General features: G+C 42.7%; 2 protein-coding genes across 3 annotated transcripts in view; one reads left to right on the top strand and one right to left on the bottom strand.

Moving 5' to 3' along the window:
- The first annotated feature begins 232 nt into the window (after positions 1-232).
- Positions 233-3,568, top strand: LOC143124457 (cytoplasmic polyadenylation element-binding protein 2). The gene is made up of 4 exons (XM_076285998.1): positions 233-504; positions 585-699; positions 1,183-1,364; positions 2,729-3,568. Exons 1-4 carry the CDS (start codon positions 355-357, stop codon positions 2,954-2,956), a joined length of 675 nt encoding a protein of 224 aa, XP_076142113.1. The 5' UTR covers positions 233-354; the 3' UTR covers positions 2,957-3,568.
- A 6,947-nt stretch (positions 3,569-10,515) lies between these two features.
- The window catches only part of LOC143124456 (TATA-binding protein-associated factor 172-like), a 31,360-nt gene continuing 21,527 nt past the window's right edge, over positions 10,516-20,348 (bottom strand). The window contains exons 32-39 of one of the 2 annotated variants that reach the window (XM_076285996.1): positions 19,751-19,892; positions 17,740-17,870; positions 17,097-17,222; positions 16,476-16,628; positions 14,652-14,863; positions 12,562-12,721; positions 12,238-12,408; positions 10,516-11,515 (exon numbers count right to left, since the gene is read on the bottom strand). In XM_076285996.1, the coding sequence (XP_076142111.1) occupies positions 11,366-11,515; positions 12,238-12,408; positions 12,562-12,721; positions 14,652-14,863; positions 16,476-16,628; positions 17,097-17,222; positions 17,740-17,870; positions 19,751-19,892 (1,245 nt within the window). In that variant the 3' untranslated portion in view covers positions 10,516-11,365. The remainder of the gene's footprint in view (positions 11,516-12,237; positions 12,409-12,561; positions 12,722-14,651; positions 14,864-16,475; positions 16,629-17,096; positions 17,223-17,739; positions 17,871-19,750; positions 19,893-20,348) is intronic. The other variant, XM_076285997.1, reaches the window with a different exon arrangement.

Here is a 20,348-nt window from a genome sequence, read left to right as displayed (position 1 = left end):
TACTTCAGTCTTTAAATCTAAAGTAGTGCCACACCTCAACCTGCTTTAACACCACCACATTAATCGAGAAGTGATCTTGTGACCTAAAAGACTATGACCGGTGATGCGATCTTACCATTGAGGGTGTGGCCCAGCTGTTGTGCATGGTTGAAATCTACACCAAGTTAATTTATTACACTGTCCGGTTGGGCTCCTTTTGTGCTTCTAAGCAAAGGTATAATCTCTCCCTATCTGATATACTTTTGGGTGGATAGTCATGTGCACAAACACACCCTCACTAATAGCTGTTGAATGCGGAAGGAATTCCAAATGCAAAGCAAGAGATAAAATAAAGGGCATTTCACCTTTTTAAATATGTATATTCTCTTCCTGTCTGCTTTTCCAGGTTATGCCTTCCTGCTCTTCCAGGAGGAGTCTTCAGTTCAGGCCCTGATCGATGCCTGCATTGAGGAGGACCAGAAGCTCTACCTGTGTGTCTCCAGTCCCACCATCAAAGACAAACCGGTGAGAAAAACAACCCTTTTTTTTACAGCTATGTGTTTTTGCTGACTGAGCAATGGCACTGAAGCTCTCCCATCTCCCAGGTCCAAATCCGCCCCTGGAACCTGAGCGACAGTGACTATGTGATGGACGGATCACAGCCACTTGACCCTCGGAAAACCATTTTTGTTGGCGGGGTTCCACGACCTCTTCGTGCAGGTGGGGGTTTGGAGAAAGGATAGGGTTACCTTTGGGCAGAGAGGGTAGTTTGGAATACCCCAATCTGGGGCTTTGGATAAGGTGTTCAGTGACTAAGGCGGGGATCACGTTGGAAATAATGAAGCGGCAGCAATAAGCATAACCCAACACTCAAACCATAGTAATTTAAAAGAAGTTATATCTCATTCCTAAGTTACACAGCCTTCTACGTTATGTTGCCTAACTTGACAATTGATGCGCCTCACGTTACGCTTTGGAAGTTGAGGCAAGTTCAATGTTCAAAATAACTGTTCCTCTGCCGAACTATAGCGAACAATACAAAATATGCCGCTTGCCACTGGTCAATGTGATCCCTACCTTAATCTCACACAGGTTCAACCTCGCAAAACAGTTTAGAGTTGCACAAGTTATTTTAAAATGGATATTGCAGGCATACATATCTGCGTATACATGTCATTACATCTGTTTGTTTTTCTCCCCTAGTGGAATTGGCTATGATCATGGATAGGCTGTATGGAGGTGTGTGTTACGCTGGTATTGACACTGACCCGGAGCTGAAGTACCCCAAAGGGGCAGGCCGTGTGGCCTTCTCCAATCAGCAGAGCTACATCGCTGCAATCAGCGCCCGATTCGTCCAGCTGCAGCACAATGACATCGACAAGCGGGTGAGTGCTCTCAAAAGCAAAGCCAAATCATACGCAATGTTAAAACATGATTCTGTCTTACAATGTAGGGGATATGGGTTTTTTCCCCCATCATATTAAGCATGTATTCCAAAGCATGTATTCCAAAAATATGATGGCTCTATCCACAAACTAGTATGAGGAAATAGCACGCTGACGACTAGTAGGCAGCTAGATAGAGTTTAGTGCTATACGGAGTCTCTGCACGCATGTATTTTCAAGATGTGCCTTGGCAGTAGTCGCTCGGTGGCGGTCCAGAGGCCAATCATTGCAGCTAACAATATGTATGGAAACCCTGCGCCATGGTCAACCCACCAGGGAAACCATTGCGCTCTGGAGAGCTGACAGCCATTTGAAGTTAGCAGACGCTAGCTAGCTACAGTAATTATAGGTATCTGCCTTTTGCTCACTGGATCCCCATTCAAGTTAGCTGGCTATTTTCGGTGTGTTATCCCATTGCGTGAAGCTGAAAGACGACCAAGTCGGCGAAGGCTGCCGAGTCTGTCATCAGAACCATCCCGCTGGGCCAAAGGCCTCTATTGTTCATCTTGGCCCCTGTGAGTCCAGTCTTACAGTGTGTGTGAGTGTGTTTGTGCGTGTGTGTGTGTGTGTGACTGTTTGTGCATGTGTGAGTGCACAATGATCCATGTGGTGACCTAGGGGTCATATCCCAGTTTTGCTAGACTATGTCTTTTGGGGCCTGCAGTCCCAGTCTACTCTTTTGGCCCTTTGTGCAACAGGGTCTCCCTGGTTCCCCTGTAAACTATAATTTTGTATGTCAAGCACAGCTTAATTACATTTGGCCAGCTGTGTATAACATTTACCCATGACAGTGGCCATTTTTACATATCTGCTTAATTGGGACATTATGTGAGGTTGGAATTATATATTTTTTACCATATTTACATACAAGATTTGAATGGAGTGTTATTTTGGACTTGTTGGGCAAAGACTGAGTCTATCTTCATGTGTCTGGACATAACATGCTTTAACTACAGCACCCTTCACATTTGTTGGCACCCCTAGTAAAGTTAACTAAGTAAAGTAAAGAGGAGTAAAGAGAAGAATAATGTTTCAGAGATTTATCTTAATCTCACAATGAAAACAATGAGGAAAATCCAACCTGAAAGGGGAAATTACCCTGAGTAAAAAAAAACAATGCATCATAAAGAAATCATACATTTTGACAAATAATAGATCACTGTAATTGTAGTTCTGCATCTACCCCAATTTTAATTAAATTCTAAGTCAATAAAATCTAAAGTATTCTTTAATACACATGCTCTGAATTCGAAGACATCCACCTATATCTTCTTGAATAACCTTCCACTCCCCCGCCCCCACAGGTGGAGGTGAAGCCCTACGTCCTGGACGACCAGATGTGTGACGAGTGCCAGGGGGCACGCTGCGGAGGCAAGTTCGCCCCCTTCTTCTGTGCCAACGTCACTTGCCTCCAGTACTACTGCGAGTACTGCTGGGCGAGCATCCACTCGCGCGCCGGCCGTGAGTTTCACAAGCCCCTGGTCAAGGAGGGGGGCGACCGGCCTCGCCACGTGTCCTTTCGCTGGAGCTGATGGGTGGGGGGGGGTCGTTAGAGACAGACCTGCCCCCCCATTGCCCCGGAGCCCAGCTAGATGTCCCATCATCCCACCCACCCCAGCAAACCACCCCCACTTCTGTCCCCTCCAGTTTCCAACCCATTGACCCACTCGCTTAGCACCCTATTCGCCTCTACCAACCTCCTCCATCATAACCACAAAATCAACAACCACGAATACATGGGTCTTTTTAAAATCCCTTAACTTTTTTTGTTTGTTTTGGTTCCATTTTTTTAAAGAAATAATGCAGTTTCAATGCTCTTAAAATTTTGTCCAGTGTTTGGTTTGTAATAGATAAAAAAAATAAGAACTAAGCAGATGATTAAAAAATAAGACTAGTGACCGCTCAGAAATTGCACTTTTGCATGTCAGACCACACTCATGTTAGTCAATACTTCAGACCCGTTCACCATCCTTATTCTTTTCAACATTGCCCCCCCCCCCTCTCCCCCCAACCCGTCTCGGTGGGTAGGTCTGGGGTTGCTGTGACCCACTTTCAAAAAAAAAAGATTGAGTGAAATTACAAATATGAATATTTATAAATCTTATATTTTTTGTTTTTATATCTATCTATTCATGTAGAGATAATTAATTTTTTGTGTGAAAAGAGCATGCACTTATTTTCAGAAAAGGTAGAAGATTGCCCCTATTAAAAATGACCAAAGGTATAAGCAAACTAATATGTAAAAAAAAAAAAAAAAAAACTTAAGTAGGTGGCAAAAATGTAGCAAAATTGACAGCTATCCGATACTCAGTAGTATGGTTCAAAATACCCTAATTAGAATAACAAACCTTATATTGGACCTCCATTTTTTTTAAATGTCAATACCTCATACAGGCAATCAGATACTTTTCCTCCCTTTCCCCTCTTAAATTTTGTCTTTGCCCTTTGTTTGTTTTTTTTGTTTGTTTTGTTTTTTTAACAAGATATTCATTTTTAGTGTTATGTAAATGTAATGCTGCAATAGCTTTTGCTGCTAAATCCATGATGTGAGGCAGACACATTACATTAGTACTCTATTCAGGCCTAGGGTGTTGAATATAGTCCCAGTGAAGACACTTGATTTTTTAAAATATTTTTTTTTATTTTAAACAGACAGGATGCTGGCATGAGACAGGGTGGGATGCGGTCCCCTCTGAACTAATCACTTGGGCCCAGAGTTGGGGGTGGAGAGTGACATCGCCCCTAACTGCATGTTTATCTCAATCAGGTTGCTGCATGCAATAGAGTTTTCAGTATCATGTCTACTATTCAGCGCGGCTCACTTCTTTTGCACAACACCAGATATAGACATAAGACTTTTTTTTTTTGAGCACGGAACTGGACACGACAGGGGGAAGTTCATTGAAATGCTAAAAATGGTATGAAAATTATAATATGACCCTTCAGTAAACCCCTTTTGATATTGGCTCGCTGGCTGTATGGTGAGCATGACGAAACCTGATTAATCAATAATTACAGTTAAGAAAATAAAAAAAATTAGATGTATTAGGATATACTTTCAAAACAACTGTCTATGATAGGTGAAGTACTTTTTGCAGTGATTGTTAATATAATTGTGCAATTTTTTATACAGTATGTAGTTAGGTCTGAGTATGCCTAGAACTGTGATTCGCTTTAACTGTTTTTGATGTCCGACATAGAAGTCCTGTGAAACTTCATAACCAGTGTATGTATACATACTGTATGTCCAAGCTTATGCACGTACACACTTACACCACACAAACACTCTCAAACATGTCTCTCCCTAGTTAGTTCTCCTTTACTCACACAAGAGACCTGTGCACACACTTTAGTATACACGCACACTTTTCCAGTACTTTTCTAATAGTTACACACACACACACACACACACACACACACACACACACAGGAGATGAGATTGACTGTCAGTCTCCTTCCTCCATTAACACAATATGTGATCATCGCCCCCCCCCCCCCCCCTCCCCCGAGAAAAAAAAAAAAAAAAAACAACCAAAGAGCTCACTTGTCTAACATTTAAACCACCAACACACTACCACAACAGGCTGATACTGTGTTGGGCCACTTGTTTGATGACCTGCCTAGCAGATGCAAGCAGATGCATTTTGGGAGGAAAAAAGAGGATTTCATTTTGTTTAAAAAAGAACACTGGCTCTAAAGAAGAAAAAGAAACTGTGGAGATGAAAGTGGGTGGTTAAGATTATGAGCTCTCAGCCTGCACATAATGTTTTAACACCGTGGCTATGGCAGTGCTACAACATTGCCAGAACCTTGTGTGCATTTATATCCAGATTCTTTCCTGCAAAGCTTGAAGTATAGAATAACGATCTGCTAGAATGGTGGATTTTGATTTTTTCTTTTTTCATTGTTCACTAGGCAAAAGGCTGAATATATTTGGGGGTCTAGGGTTCACCACGTTGGGTAGTTACAGGATGCAGTGGCTGAGAAGAGCAGTTCTGGTTGCTGAGAAGGAGATTGGTCGAGTTGTGTGGAGGGTGTGATTAGTTTTTATTTTTTTAAACTTTTTTTGAAGCTGTTCTGAGGACAATACCCAGGGCAGTAGATGCAGAATGTGAGTCCTGTTCCATCCTCTCCTAGTGTTGTGAACCCTTGGTTAACCGCTAAGTCCCTGCAGTCTTTTTGCTTTTGGTCACAGGCTGTCAGGCTTAGGGTGAGCCTTTATATTCGTTTTGGTTTCAGGAAGCTTAAATAAAGAAAACTATTTTTTTTGTTGTTTAATGAGGAAAAAAACTTTAAAAAGGCTAACCATGAGTAATAATTATCCCTATGAAAGTGAATTCTGGGTGTTTTTGTGATCTTTCTTTCTCCACCCAGATGGGTTTTCTATGTTGGTTCATTCTCGATGAAACACCTTTGTTATGCACTACTCTTTCTATCTGGACAGTTTTGGACAGTCAGTTATATTTTTTTTAAGAGAGAACGAGAAAGAGAATAAAAGCGATACGTGTGCTTTCTGACTGACATGATCTTTTGCAATACCTCAATTTTGAAATATAATAGGAGAGAAATTGATATTTTCTAAGTAAGTTTATTCAGATAAAAAAGTATATATTAATTTAATTCTGCAAGAAAAATGATTTAACAGATGGTTAATTTTATTTTTGTCATGCTTATTTGCTTTTATTTTTAATTTTATTTTTGGAGAAAATAAAAAAATATATATACTGAAGGAGTTAGAGCTTTATAACTTTAATATAATGACGTAGTTAGCTGAAGTACAGAGTCTACCTTATTATCGAGCTAAAGGAGAACCAGTCCCCTCACTGGAGTAATCACCTAACATGGTGATACAAGTAGAGAAGCAGTCCCTGCCTATTAGAACCCAAGAACAGAAAAAAAATAGTCCATCAGGTGCTGAGGATAGGCAACTGAAGAGATGTTCCCTTATTTTGTATATTTATAATCAATCATTTACTACTCTGACCAGAATTGTGAAAGAGATCTTCTGCTTTTTTTTAAAGAAATTATTTTTTATTATTATTTTTAAAACTATTGTGCTCTCTTTTGTTTGTTTTTTTCTTTCACTTTTTTTGGTTGATTTTGTAAAAGCATCTTAAACCCAGATATAGTAAGCTGAAATCACTAATAAAGACAGAGACCTTTGAGAGATAGAGAGAGAGGGGGGGGGGGGGGGTCTTTGATGAAAGGTGGAGGGAGTGAGAAAAGAATGTTATTTTATAAAACTACAAAAGATACAAAAGTGTTTAAACTGTAACTTGATCGAAAGCCCCCAAGGTGCATCAAAGGAGTGGTGGCCTTCTGTTCACGCAAGACTTGAATTAGACCCATTTTTTTAAGGCTAAGAACCTTCTTTGTTGTAATGTGCAATACTGTTTGTACTGTTTGTAAAAAAGAAGATAAAAAAAGAAAAAGAGGCGTAAATCTTTATTGCAAATTTATTTTCATTGCAAGCATTGTGATTCACTAAAATCATTTTCTACTGTGTATTTACCTACTCTACATGCTAGTACCTTCCAGTAGTAATGTAGCCTTTGTACTGAGAAATTTTTCATTATTTTTAGAGATTTTTGCAAAAAAGAAAATAATTAAAACATATTTACATATTTTTCATTTTTATTTCGTATTTTCTTTACAGACTTATTTCTCAACCATTAATATAGCTATTTCTGGGGGAGACTTTCATATCTGGTCAATGTCATTAATATTATTTTGTATTTTTACTTGGAATAAATTAATTTTATGATAATTCTTAAAAAGGTTTATTTTTTCTTTGTTCATTTTATTTTTTGAAGCTGAAAACCTTTGTAATATTGTTACTAAAGTGTCTAGATTTTTGAAATGCAAAGCTTTATGTGTTACCTTGCTGATATTGCTGACATTAGTGTGAAAATGAACTTAACTACAAGAAGAAGAAAAAAAACACCTCAAAACCACGATGGTTCGTAATGTACATGATTTGGCTTTGTAATGAATGAATGGGCAATAAAATACATTAGCAGAATGTGCAAGGCAGACACCATTACTGATCAATCTACTGATGCTGCCTCTTCTGCTGTCCATGCCACACAACTTAATGTAGTTAAGTACAACCACCAACAAAAAACGAAACCTCTTACAACAGGCCTTAGGAGATGTCAAAACAATTTCTGGAATTTTCTCTGACCCCATATATATTCACATTTTCTCTTGTTTCATCTAAAGCTGCCCTCTGGTGTTCCAGCCTTGAAGGCTAGTGTGATTGTAACTTAGCTTGAATGTATTAGCGCTACTCACAAACAGTAATTTGGTGTATCTTAAGACTGTGTTGTACAGCATAGCCATTCCATGACTATGGCATTCCTGCACGACCACCAAAATATCTCACATCATGCAATATATTGGAAATTTACAGTACTCTGGCTGCTTTTTTCAAACTGCTGGGAGAAGACTGCCAGTAGTTTTGATAGAAATGGATAGAATCTCAGCTATCACTTGAAGGTCCCAGAGAGGTTCTGGCATCTCCTTCTCATGTGGCCTCCCTCTGAGTCATTGGATAACGTCCTATCTAGCTTGCCCCCTTGGATTTTTGGACAGGAGGTCCTTCACTAACCCACATCTAGTACTAACATCATGGTCCCCACCACCCCTTCCCCAAGGGCCAGTATTATTGTCATACCACCAAGTATTGATCTGTTTATTTAATTTTTGCAACCATTTTATACCCTAACAAGTGATAACTGAATGACTGAAGGTGTCACAAAAGTTTGGTGGGGGGCAAAAAAGGAAAAAAAAATCAAGAAAAAAGGGAAAAATGCGAAGAAAACCAACAAAAAAGCCATGTGTTTGGTGAAGGTGGCCATCTCATTTTCTCTATAAATGTCTATATATTTCATGTAACACTATATTTGGGTAGTATGTATACACTTCTGTTCCATGGACGTTCTCTCTGGGCAGCCTATAGCCCGCTCAATCATGTTGTGATTTCAGAAAAAAAAAAAGAAAATCTAAGAAGGTTGACAAACTGCTACTTCCTAGCTGTGTTCTTAAACTAACCACTACTTATAAATGTATCTTTTTTAAGATGTATTTTTTTTTCTAATTTATCTTTTTAATTTAAGTGACATAACTGGTTCTATCTTGACACGGCTTTGAGATTGTTAACCTGGACCTATGCTTGTCTGAAGTTGCAGTAAAACTGTGATAGAAGAAAAAAACACAAAAAACAAAAACAAAACATGGAGTGCAATGCTGCTAATGCTTTCTACTTGCTTCAAAGTTTGTAGTTCCCACCTTCATGAGTTCCCCCCTCCCCCTTTTCTGTACTAATAAGCAAAATCTTATTAAATGTAGTTGTATGACGCAGTGAAACGTTTCGTCTTCTTTTGCATGGTTGGGTTTCCTTCACTTCTGCCTGTGTCCTGGTAGTTTAACTATTGCCAAATTAATAACACCTCTCTGCAAAGCACTCACTCATATTTCTATTACCTGACCCTGTAAGTTCTCTTAGGTTAACCTCTCCGATCAAGAAAACCAGTCTTCTTCCAGAGAACCTACACAGGCTTCCCAATTCCAGACATGTTTAGTTGCAGGCTTCCCTTGATGAACCATTTGAGTCAATGGTAGAGGCTGATATGTGCCGACAAGGGTTGCATGTACCTGCAGCTGAGAAGCACATTAAAAGTAACTTTGGAACCACCACTCTGCAGTTCCAGGATGAGGACAAAGGCACAAATAGTACATTTTGAACGGAGGATGTCTCCCGTTTGCCCTGTATTCAAAACCCATTCAAAACACTTGACTCCGCTGCTCCCAAGGCCTTCAGTCCTCTCTGCTTCTATGATCTCTTTCTGTACATTTCACTGCTTCATGGCTGGATGCAAAACCTAGGTTGCATATTACACAATGCCTTTACAAAACAAGTGCACAGGCTTAGTGTAACCAAGCTTAGAACACACACTTAAAGTTATGCAGTAGCATAACATGTTACGCACACATACAAGTGATGTCGCTCTATGTATATTCCCATGATATGGATCCCACTCACCACTGTGTCCTCGACAGAGCATAACTTCATTGAAGGAGTCTTATCCTTACGACAGTGACATCAGGTACTGTTCATTCAATTCAAAGAGTGATTCAATTATTCATTTTTCCAGGGCTCATTGTGATGGTGGTGTGAGAGACAGATGAGGACTCTCACAAAAGCCGCTTCCATAAATAATTTCTGACAGATGCAGCTCTCCTTTTAGCCCCAAAAGGCAGGGCCGCCTAATGTCTGACGCTGTAAACTAGTGCGCTCAAATATACAGCCTCTACAGTCAATGCAGTTTCAAAACGGATATGTGCTAAATATATGACCCTTACACTGCATCGGCTTTGGCTTCGCTAGTGCAACATATTCAAGCTGCACCACATGACTGAATAGCATATTAGAAAATCTGAAAATCCTCTCATCAGTACAGAAAGGTTTGCACTCTCGCTATTCTACCGATAGGCATGCTATTTTAAGAATCTCCAAATACAACTTAACATTTGGATCATCCCATTACAGAAGACAGGGATGATCCAAGGCAGCGGCGACAGCAGCCTCAACAGAGCTAGGTTGGGACGATAGTAAGTGGGCGAAACTGCTCAAAGGGTAAGTAATGTTCTGAGCAGCATGCAGACTGACACTGTGGAAGATATAGAGAGGCTAACTGTAGGTCACCTCAGGGGTAAGGAAAGGTCACATCTGCTGCTAACTACAAGGCCACAGATCTAAGGGTGATGTCTTTCATTATGTGCTTATATCATGAGGGCCTGAATTCATGAAAAACACAAGTGCTGCTGTCTAGGTAAGGCAACCTCTCTGCCCTTCAATATGGTACTTTAGCACAAAAGACAAAGTGTGAATATGGAGGATATTGAAGGAGAACTGCATTTCCACAGGACTTATGTAAATGAGAACATACAACTGCCTGGTCATTCATACTTGGGCATGTTGACGTACCTGCAAGGAAAACGGTTAATTGACTGTCTGAAAGAATATATGAATGTCTGAGACTCAGAGAGCCAACATTCATCCACCTCTCTGTGACCAATTAAACAGCAATCACAGCTCAGTAGAATTTATTACCATTCTATCAGCTTTTACAAAGGCAAATTAAAGAAATATGTACAAGTCTGTTTGTAGATTTAGATTCTGTTGTCGTCTTAAGTCAGTTTACAAAAGTCTGGTGAAGAAGGTGGTGTGGGTGGAGGAATCGTCGGGGGGGAAGGGGGAGCGTGTCCTGGAAGCCCTCCGCAGTGCTGGCGACTGGGCGAGAAGTCCCTTTGCAGCCATGCAGTGGATGTCTGGGCATAAAGTCTTTCATTGGAGCACACAGAGCAGCAATTAAAAAAACCAACAGTGACCCAGGGTGGGTAAGTGACCAGTCCTGGTAAGGGGGGACTGCATACAGAGTCTCCTGATAGGGCGCCACCTTGTGGGCTCGATGTCATTTTAGCCAGGAGTCTCCACTCCCCCCTTCCAGTCAACTCCAATAACGTGCCTTCAGTACACAGTACACACATGTCCAATGTCCAACTTATCAAGCGCGTTACACCCAAATCTACAGCCCAAAAAGTGGGCCTATCAGGCTACTGTGTGCTTTGTCTGTGGACTGGAAGTCAGTGATTCAAGGCAATTCTTTCCTAATTTAGAAAACCTACTCATGCTTCCTTCACCCAGTCTGTGGAGTGTGTGTGTGTTTTCAGAACTGTTTGCAGAGGTAGGGAAGGAAGGGTGGAGAGAGGGAGGAAGGGTGTGTAATCTTAAATTGTTCCACACATACAAACATGCACGCATACAAACACACACACACCCAGGAGAGTACATGAAGCCATGTTGACTGTTGGAGGGTAGGGTGTAAGGTTGTAACACTGTCCGCAGTGGGGATGGGGCTCAGGGGGGGGGGGTTGGGTTACTGAAGCGAGTGCATGAAGCTGTCCAGGTTGTACTCGGTGTCATACTGCTGCTGGTCCCACAGGTCTCCCAGGCCGTCCAGCACGGCCTTCATGGATGCCTTCTCCGAGCTAGAAGACGACGGCTCGCTCCTCTCGGCCTTCTCGTCCTCCACACACACACACACACACACACACACACACACACACACACACACACACACACACACACACACACACACACACACACACACACACACACACACACACACACACACACACACACACACACACACACACACACACACACACACACACACACACACACACACACACACACACACACACACACACAGACACACACAGACACACAGACACACAGACACACACAGACACACACACACACACACACACACACACAGACAGACAGACAGAGAGAGAGAGACCCACACACACACACACAGAGAAAGAACACACACGGAACAGTTAGCCAGACCTCAGACATGGTGTGGTTGTATGAGTGGGCAGATAGGGGGCTGATAAATGGGTTGAAAGTGGGTGGGAGATGACGAAGGCTGATCAATTATTTATTACTAGAAGAATCCCTAAGTGGGCGTGTATGTCACTGAGAATGCATGTGAGTGGAAAGTAGGTAGGAAAATGACCCGCATCACTGAATTTAGAACAGTGAATGTAGTGTACATGACAATGTGGAGATACATTTTCAACAGTGCACGAGTGTACACATAAAAAAACATACATCCATAAGCACATTCATGTGTGTACATGTAACATAATGACGCATGTAAGAGCTTTTCTGTGGGTGTGGTGTTGTCTTGTGGACATGTAGCCTGAGTGACCAGCCGCATGTAGCCTGAGTGTATGAACTGACCTTGTCTAGAGTGAAGAGGTTGAGGAGCTGGTCTGTGCCCATGCTCTGGAGACTGGCGTTCTCCTGGCTGATGACCGTGTTGGCGATGCTCATCTTGAACTTCTGCAGGCCCATAATCTTCTCCTCCAGCGTGCCTCTCGTTATCAGGCGATACACGTTCACCACACGTTTCTGTGGCGGCAATTGCATTCACACAGAGTTAGTCACCGTTTTTAAACATTTTGAACATTTTAAAAACACCAAGTCTAGTTTTCGAGTTGTTTTAACACGCATCACAGAGGCACCACCCCCCCACCCCAATTTGTCCCTGCTGGGTTGCCGTACCTGTCCTATCCTGTGGGCGCGGTCCATGGCCTGCAGGTCCCTCATTGGGTTCCAGTCGTGCTCAACAAACACCACCGTGTCGGCACCGGTCAAGTTCAATCCCAGGCCGCCCACGTGAGTGGTGAGCAGCAGCACGTCTATGGACGGATCGTTGTTGAACCTGAGAAACAAGATGAGGAGAGCGGATGGGTGTGTGTGTGTGTGAGGCAACAAGATGAGGAGAGCGGATGGGTGTGTGTGTGTGTGTGTGTGTGAGGCAACAAGATGAGGAGAGCGGATGGGTGTGTGTGTGTGAGGCAACAAGATGAGGAGAGTGGATGGGTGTGTGTGTGTGAGGCAACAAGATGAGGAGAGTGGATGGGTGTGTGTGTGTGAGGCAACAAGATGAGGAGAGTGGATGGGTGTGTGTGTGTGTGTGTGTGTGTGTGTGTGTGTGTGGCAACAAGATGAGGAGAGCGGATGGGTGTGGGTGTGTGTGTGTGTGTGTGTGTGTGTGTGTGGGAGAGTGAAAACTCTGGTCCCCACTGTGGCCCTGGTGTTAGTTTTAGCGCTCATATGGAGGCTCATGTCAAAGTAAGGGTTATAAAGCCCTCCGTTCATGTGTCTGAATGAATGTGTGAGAGTGAGAGTGGGTGTGTGTGAGTGTGTGTGTCTCCGTCCATGCAGCACTTTAACTTAACCTTTTTTTCCTTAACTGTACTATTAATAAAAGGGTCATTTAGAACATGAAAAGAGACCTATGTAACAGTAACAGAATGTGAATATCTAGCCTGAGTTAGTAGGACTGTAAATGTAAAGGTTAATGTATCTACTGATATAAGCAATTTCTGTTACATGTATAAAATCAAATTAATATAAAAGAAAAAAAGAAAATGGGCCTATGTTCACACAGGGCTCTACACTAACATTTTTTTCCAGGAGCACTTGTGCCCCCAAGTTAAAAAATTTAGGAGCACAGACAAAAATTTGGGAGCACAGTCAGTTCTGTACTTAACTTACACATAATCTAACATTACACTGCAGCTAACAGTTAAACATGCCAGTGCACCAATTGCGAATATTAAGAATGACTGACAACATTTAGGCTACAGGAAACAGGATTTTAAAGATCAGTGCCTACTTTATTTTCAGCCTGTTTTATTTTCCTACATTTTGTTAATGTAAAATAATATAATACATTGCCATATTTGCATTTAGCCTGTATATCAAGTATCCTGCCAAATGTAGGCTAATTTATTTATTTGTGAATCCACCTGTAGCTAATCCAAATATGCCCATGTGACCGCATACTGCCTAATACTACTACTAAAACAGTCAATTTTCTCTTCCACAAAACATAGTCTAATCAAGGATATATATATATTTTTATACTTTTATTTTTTTATTTGAAATATCTGCATTGCTGGGGGCAGTAGCCAAACGTTAGGCCTACACTCGTTTTGCACTTAAGCTTGTATTCGGTGTAAACAAACAAGCATGCGTGGAAGCCTGGAGTTGTCAGTAGCGTTCTACCTTTGAATAAAATGGGAGTATTACGGGAAGCTACTTTTATGCCTGTTCGCTACAGCTATATTTTGCATATTGCAGCCGATACGTCAACTGGGCTAAAAAGCATGTTGGGTTACCTTTCCTTCTCTCACTGCATTCTCAGAATCTTATCCTGTTCCTCCTATATCCGATTAATTCGGTGGATAGAAGGCGGAAGAACTAATTTCTTCAATCTTTGCATCTTGGCTGGCTAGTCTAACTTTCCGCTTTCTCTGCGCGCTCATGGATTTCATAGAAGCGACTACTACTATCGAGTCCCAACGCGAAACTGCTAACGTTGATGGGAGGTGTAGTTTTATGCTGCATTCGCGACGTGATTCTATGGTTTGCACCAGTACTGTTTCTCGATGTTGCGGTGTATTTTGTAGACAAACATTGACATGGTTAGAAGTCATTCGCACCAGTGCGCCTAAATATTTTTTTGCACTCGCACGTCATCATTTTTACTCGCATATGCATATGTAGAGCCCTGTCACATATGAGGTATTCTGGCCATCTGTATGAAACCACTGGGAAATGCAGTAACTGGGCGTGGCCCGTACCTGGAGACGATGGAGTGACGCTGTCCGGCGGGCACACTGCCGTCCAGCCGCATGTAGGTGACGTTGGGCAGCTGTGGCTTGAGCAGGTCCTGCTCCACGATGTCCAGCATGCTCTTCAGCTGGCAGAAGATGAGCACGCGGTGCTGCGCCACCACCGCCTCAGTGGCCCCCTCCGCTCCACCTGCTCCGCCCAGACCACAGTCCACCAGCAGCTGCAGGAGGAGACCGGGGGGAGAGGGAGAGGGAGAGGGAGAGAGAGAGAGAGAGAGAGAGAGAGAGAGAGAGAGAGAGAAAAGAGGGAGAGGGAGGGGAGAGGGAGAAAAGAGGGAGAAAAGAGGGAGAGGGAGAGAGAGGGAGAGAGGGAGAGAGAAAAGAGGGAGAGGGAGGGGAGAGGGAGAAAAGAGGGAGAAAAGAGGGAGAGGGAGAGAGATGAGAACCTGTAAATGACCTTGCTGCATGGTATTCATATCGGTAGTTAGTAGGGGTGTGAATCTCTCATGTAAAAGACGATACGATTCGCATCTAGATACATGGGCACGATTCGATACAAGATACATGTTTATAAAAAACGATTCAGTACGATGCGATTCGATGCAGTTCAAAAATGCAAGGCATTCTGAAAGATTTTTTATAATTTGCTCAAGGTGCACATTCATTTTATATTATCTATTATCATGGTCATGGTTGTCAATTAGGCAACAAAATGTGTGAATATGATTATCTAAACTGAGGTTTGTTTCATATACTGTATTGAAATGAAAAAAGAATAGTCTACATTTCAGTCAAGCACAGCAGCCAAATACAACATAAAAATACATTTTTATAGACTTTACAGATTTTATAGAGTTATATCTGATTGTTTTCATGGAGCTGTAGCCTTGTTGAGGTAAGACAATACCGAAATAAAATAAAACAGTGCTTAAGACACTATTGGCCTTTTCTCATATAGGCCTAGCCTACCCTACAAGAATAAAATAGGCCTACAAATCAATGAACTCTCTGGGCTTATTTTGTTCCAACAGTAGACCTAATGCAGAAACCTAAAATGCCACAAGTCTGAGTGAATATGAACAAAATCATTGGCTAATAATTTATGCATCGTTTTAGCAGCAAGGGCCAAATTATTATTTAACATTAAGGAAATCCCTTCATCAAAGGTAAGGCTACTCTACAGACTATCGTTGCTGTTTAGGAAAGCTATAAGTGCTTAATTCCGCACTGGATTTCGAAAAACAAAAGCTGACCGAGTGCAAGTTGTCACATGGTTGAGTTGCAATAGATGTATGGGTAATGAGGTCATTTGACAACTTTGGGCAATGAATGTAACCAAAAACGAACTGCATTACCCACAATTCCGTGCCACGTATAGTTTCAAAACCGGAAGTGGGATGAACGCGCTGCTTGGAACGTAAATGAGTCCGAGCAGAAAAGGTTGTGCACCGATTCATAACAAGTAAATCGATATAACGACCGGTTCATTTCAGTTTTTTTCCGATACGGGGCTTCACGTATCGATGTAGCCGTATCTTACACGGTAAAAAACGGATACCGATACGTATCGGTTAATCTTTACACCCCTAGTAGTTAGACATCAACATCACACAGATAGAAAATGTCTGGAGTGTGTGAGGGTGAACAAGATGGAAAACAAGACGGAAACAAAGTGGAGCGTGGAGAGAATGACACGAGACTGAAGAGAGAAAAAAAATCGGTCAGAACAGGAGAGGGTGTGAGGTGTTAGTCATTGGTGATGGGAGGGGGAGCGTGGGGGTGCAGGGTGGGACAGGAGACTCTGAGGTCCTGAGAGCGGGCTGTGTGTCGGACCTGTTTGAGGGCGGACAGTTTGGGCGCGTGCTGGATGTCGCGGAGGCTGGAGCTCTGGAAGGCCAGCTGCTCGCTGATGCGCTTGTGCTCAGGGTGCTGCGGCGTCAGGACCAGCGCCGGGTGGTTACACAGCTTACGCAGGTACTGCAGCGCCTGCAACACACGGAGGGGGGACATACAGAGCATACGAGTCAGGTTCACTGGGCTTCTCACACACACACACACACACACACACACACAGGTTTCACTCCATGTCAAACTCGCCGACTAAAAGGGCAAGCAAGACATCATCTCATCAGACTTTTTCCATCCCTCTTTTGGTGAAATGGATATTAAGGTATATTAAGGTAAGAGCATTGCTGGCAACAGTGCTCTCTTTTCTACTCGCTGCAAACTTTTTCAATTCCCAGCATTCTCCCTTAGTGGCCATAACTACCTCATGCACTCCTACAATTCCATACAACACAAGGCAGCAGGCCCCTGATACACCATCAGCTAGTGTTGAAGCGAGGAATCATGACACTTTCAGTGATCAGGTTTAACCTATCTGGGTCTCTTAAAATGCCTAAACTGTCCCCTTCAACATTCAAGACGCCACATCAACGTCTGGGGTGGACTGACCTGGAAGACGTGTCCCGTGGCCTTCAGCTTGGGCTTGTCCTCCTCCTCGTGCACCGAGCCGGTGGAGATGGTGTCGTCCACGCTCACCTTGGCTCTGGACTTGGCAAAGTCCTCGTACAGCTGGATCTGAAGAGCAGAAAGTGAGAGCATGAGTCAGTAACTGACACACTCAGTCAAACAAAGGCAGAGTTACGGGAAGTTCCTGCTGTTTTTGTTTTGTAATGAAAGACACTTGTTGAACTCTTAAAGTCCCTTACTGGGAAAAAAAAACTAAATTTCCCAATTCCCATTAAGATTCTGTCTAATCAGGTCCAGGCTGTGAAGGTTAATACTGCAGCATGGGATCATGGGACCTCTGCTATAACAGCACATTTATCAAGAGCTCCACCCTGAAAATGATGGAGGCCAACTTTCAGCAGGAGAAGCTTCATCCAACTCCTTCACCCACCGGCAGATGTATCTGATTACCGGCATCTCTTCTCATAGGGGGCTTTCCGCCCACTTAGTGCACAAATGTAGAACAAAATCTGCACGCTACATGTGACCATAACACAGTAGTACACATTCTCAACTTGCAACGGCGCATGACAAAACCCCACAGCTCTACATATGAGTGAGCATGCGCTGGGAATGTGTACAGTACCTGTAGGGGGCTGAGGTTGCAGTAGTAGTCCTGGATGATCTTGGGCGGGAGGTCTTGCAGCACGTCCTCCTTCATCCTCCTCAGGAGGAAGGGCAGCACCTGCCGATGCAGAGCTTCCATGGCCAGTACCCCTGGAGACAAAGCAGAGTGGTCAGCCATAGATCCTTTACCTCACATTCGCTCCACTTCCTATGAGTGTGTGACTGAGTTAGGATGTACATGGAGATGCTAGGCTGCTCTAACCTGATGTCCGTCTAGCTATAATGACCTAGTACATAATGAGAAATAAATCTTGATACGGTTCGAGAACTTAATGATTTGGTTTTAGTCACACAGCAATTTCTCCAGATTCTTAACAGCAAGCCCCCCTGGAGACATTCAATTCGGTCCTATTTGCACAAATAATGCAACATAAACAACAACGTCGACACCACGCAGAAGATCATTACTTCATAATTTCAACCCACAGAGGCCATCTTGGCACTATAGGGTGAAAAACAAATGGTACCTCAGAGAGGCTGTAGAGTCCTGGAAGGCTGAGAGTGCCTGGAATCTGAAAGATGTGTGATGCTACAGCAGGGATGTCAAAGTCAAATACATTAGAGGGCCAAAAAACCAAATTTGCTACAAGCCGAGGGCCGGACTGGTTCAATGTTTATTAAAACATATTAAAATGACTGCACGTAACCTATTGAACCAAGACCAGTCAAGGCATACTTTGGGGTCATAGGGCCCACCTACATGAACCCACCCCCTCCTCCCACCCCCCATCAAATTATCATAATGATATCACAATTATTATTATTTTTATACTATATTGCTATACATGCACTTCAAAACAGTCAATGTTTAAAGTGCTAAGATTGTTCAAAAAAGTTTGTGAAAACATGCACATCAGAGTACTGCTTTACTAATGTAAAATATAATTAGGCCTACTATAGTTTCATTGTTTTTGCATTGTTGCATGATGCTTTTGGCTGACTTTAATACTTAATGCCAAACAGTGTTTTATATAGTCTGTGCTCATGGAAGTTGCTTAAATCCACGTCGTTCTATTAAATGTCGTTTCATAATTAAATAGCTTTCCAATAGGTTGAAGCTTAGCTTAGCTACCAACGTGCACACGCATGCATTGAATAAACGCTCATACCACGACTTAATTCTATGCTCTATGTTTGATGACACCAAATTTCCTAATAATTGCAGAAATGTGTGTTTTCTTTTTCTGTTCGCGGCTCCTTGATCAATTGCGCAGCAAATTATCAGACGATGGCCCGGGAATAATTTCACTCTGCAGACCATTGTCCACATTGCGGTCCGCGGCCCATAGTTTGACAAATGGTGACCTGCATGCTGCCATATTAAGGCATTTTTACGGTGTGTTTTAGCCGGGTTTTCGCGTGGAAGGCTCTGCAGAAATCTGGCACCCTATTCAACGAAGTTAAACTGAAAGAGCGTGCTGTTCACAGACACCAGAATGAACGAGTTCACAGTAACGTTCATCAGGCAGTAATACAGTACGTTCAGTTCACGTTCGCTCCAAATATGAACGAGTTCATGAACTTTCGTTCAATGAACGCGTTCAGGCACAACACTGGGAAGGGGGGTAGCTGAAAGTTGACATCTGCCCTGACTGAATACTGATGATTAATGAAGCCGAGGCCCACTTGCAGCGCCACAGTGAGTTCGTGGGCTACCGTTGCATTGTGGGAAATGGAGTATTGGTGCGTGCAAAACAGCAGCCGGCGGCTGTGGCCTGCGGGCCGGTTCTAATACTAATCAAATATCATCCCGGGGGCCGTAGATAATTCATTTGCTGGCCGGATCCGGCCCGCGGGCCTTGACTTTGACATGTCTGTGCTACAGTGATGAGTGATATATATATATATGTGTGTGTGTGTGTGTGTGTGTGTGTGTGTGTGTGTGTGTGTGTGTGTGTGTGTGTGTGTGTGTGTGTGTGTGTGCCTATATTTGCTTGAGGATAAATAAAGTATTTCTCCATCCAGCTCACCTGCCTCCTGCTCCCGAGACGAGCTTTTGGCGTCTCGGCTGGCCAGGATGGGCTTTCCGTAGCGGGCAGCAAACTGGCGCTCTGTGCCCAGGAAACCGGGCATAAGGAAGTCGAAGAGCGACCAAAGCTCCAGAACATTGTTCTATGAGAACCAGGAGAGCAAAGTAACAGTTGAAAACAGTGGACAAAACCATCCTGCTAAAATGTATACGGATAATTAAATACCCTGTGCATGGTTTCAATGGATCATGTTCGACATACTAGGAAGACATATCAACATTAACAAAAAGAGGAACTTAAACTACACACTTTTCAAAGACCGTCTATGGCAAGTCTGAAATCAAAGTCGCATTTTTTTAATTAACCCATTTACTCCTAAAATGCCTGCTAAAAACGCCTATAGAATCCTATGGCATTCTAGACTAAATAACCTTATTTCCTGAGGGTTTTCTGAAAACATACTAAAAATTGTCAACGTCTACCAAAATGTAATATCTAAGCCTCTGTAGCACCTAGAAACATGAAATAAAAAGCATGCTGCGCTACGCAGCATCCAGCGGGAGGGTCAATGTTGCGCTACGCAGCATCCAGCAGGAGG

This window comes from Alosa pseudoharengus, unplaced genomic scaffold (genome assembly GCF_046254945.1).
Source record: "Alosa pseudoharengus isolate Yale_2024_CS ecotype anadromous, Long Island Sound unplaced genomic scaffold, YU_APseudo_1.1 YU_APseudo_1.1_scf_15, whole genome shotgun sequence".
NCBI lineage: Eukaryota > Metazoa > Chordata > Actinopteri > Clupeiformes > Clupeidae > Alosa > Alosa pseudoharengus.
This window is presented reverse-complemented; position numbering and strand designations above follow the sequence as displayed.

Excerpts from the sequence above, each read along its gene's own strand:
- LOC143124457 (XM_076285998.1), top strand. The coding sequence starts at position 355 with ATGTATATTCTCTTCCTGTCTGCTTTTCCAGGTTATGCCTTCCTGCTC. Across the intron at positions 505-584 it reads CCACCATCAAAGACAAACCG|GTCCAAATCCGCCCCTGGAA; the intron begins GTGAGAAAAACA and ends CCCATCTCCCAG. Across the intron at positions 700-1,182 it reads TCCACGACCTCTTCGTGCAG|TGGAATTGGCTATGATCATG; the intron begins GTGGGGGTTTGG and ends TTTCTCCCCTAG.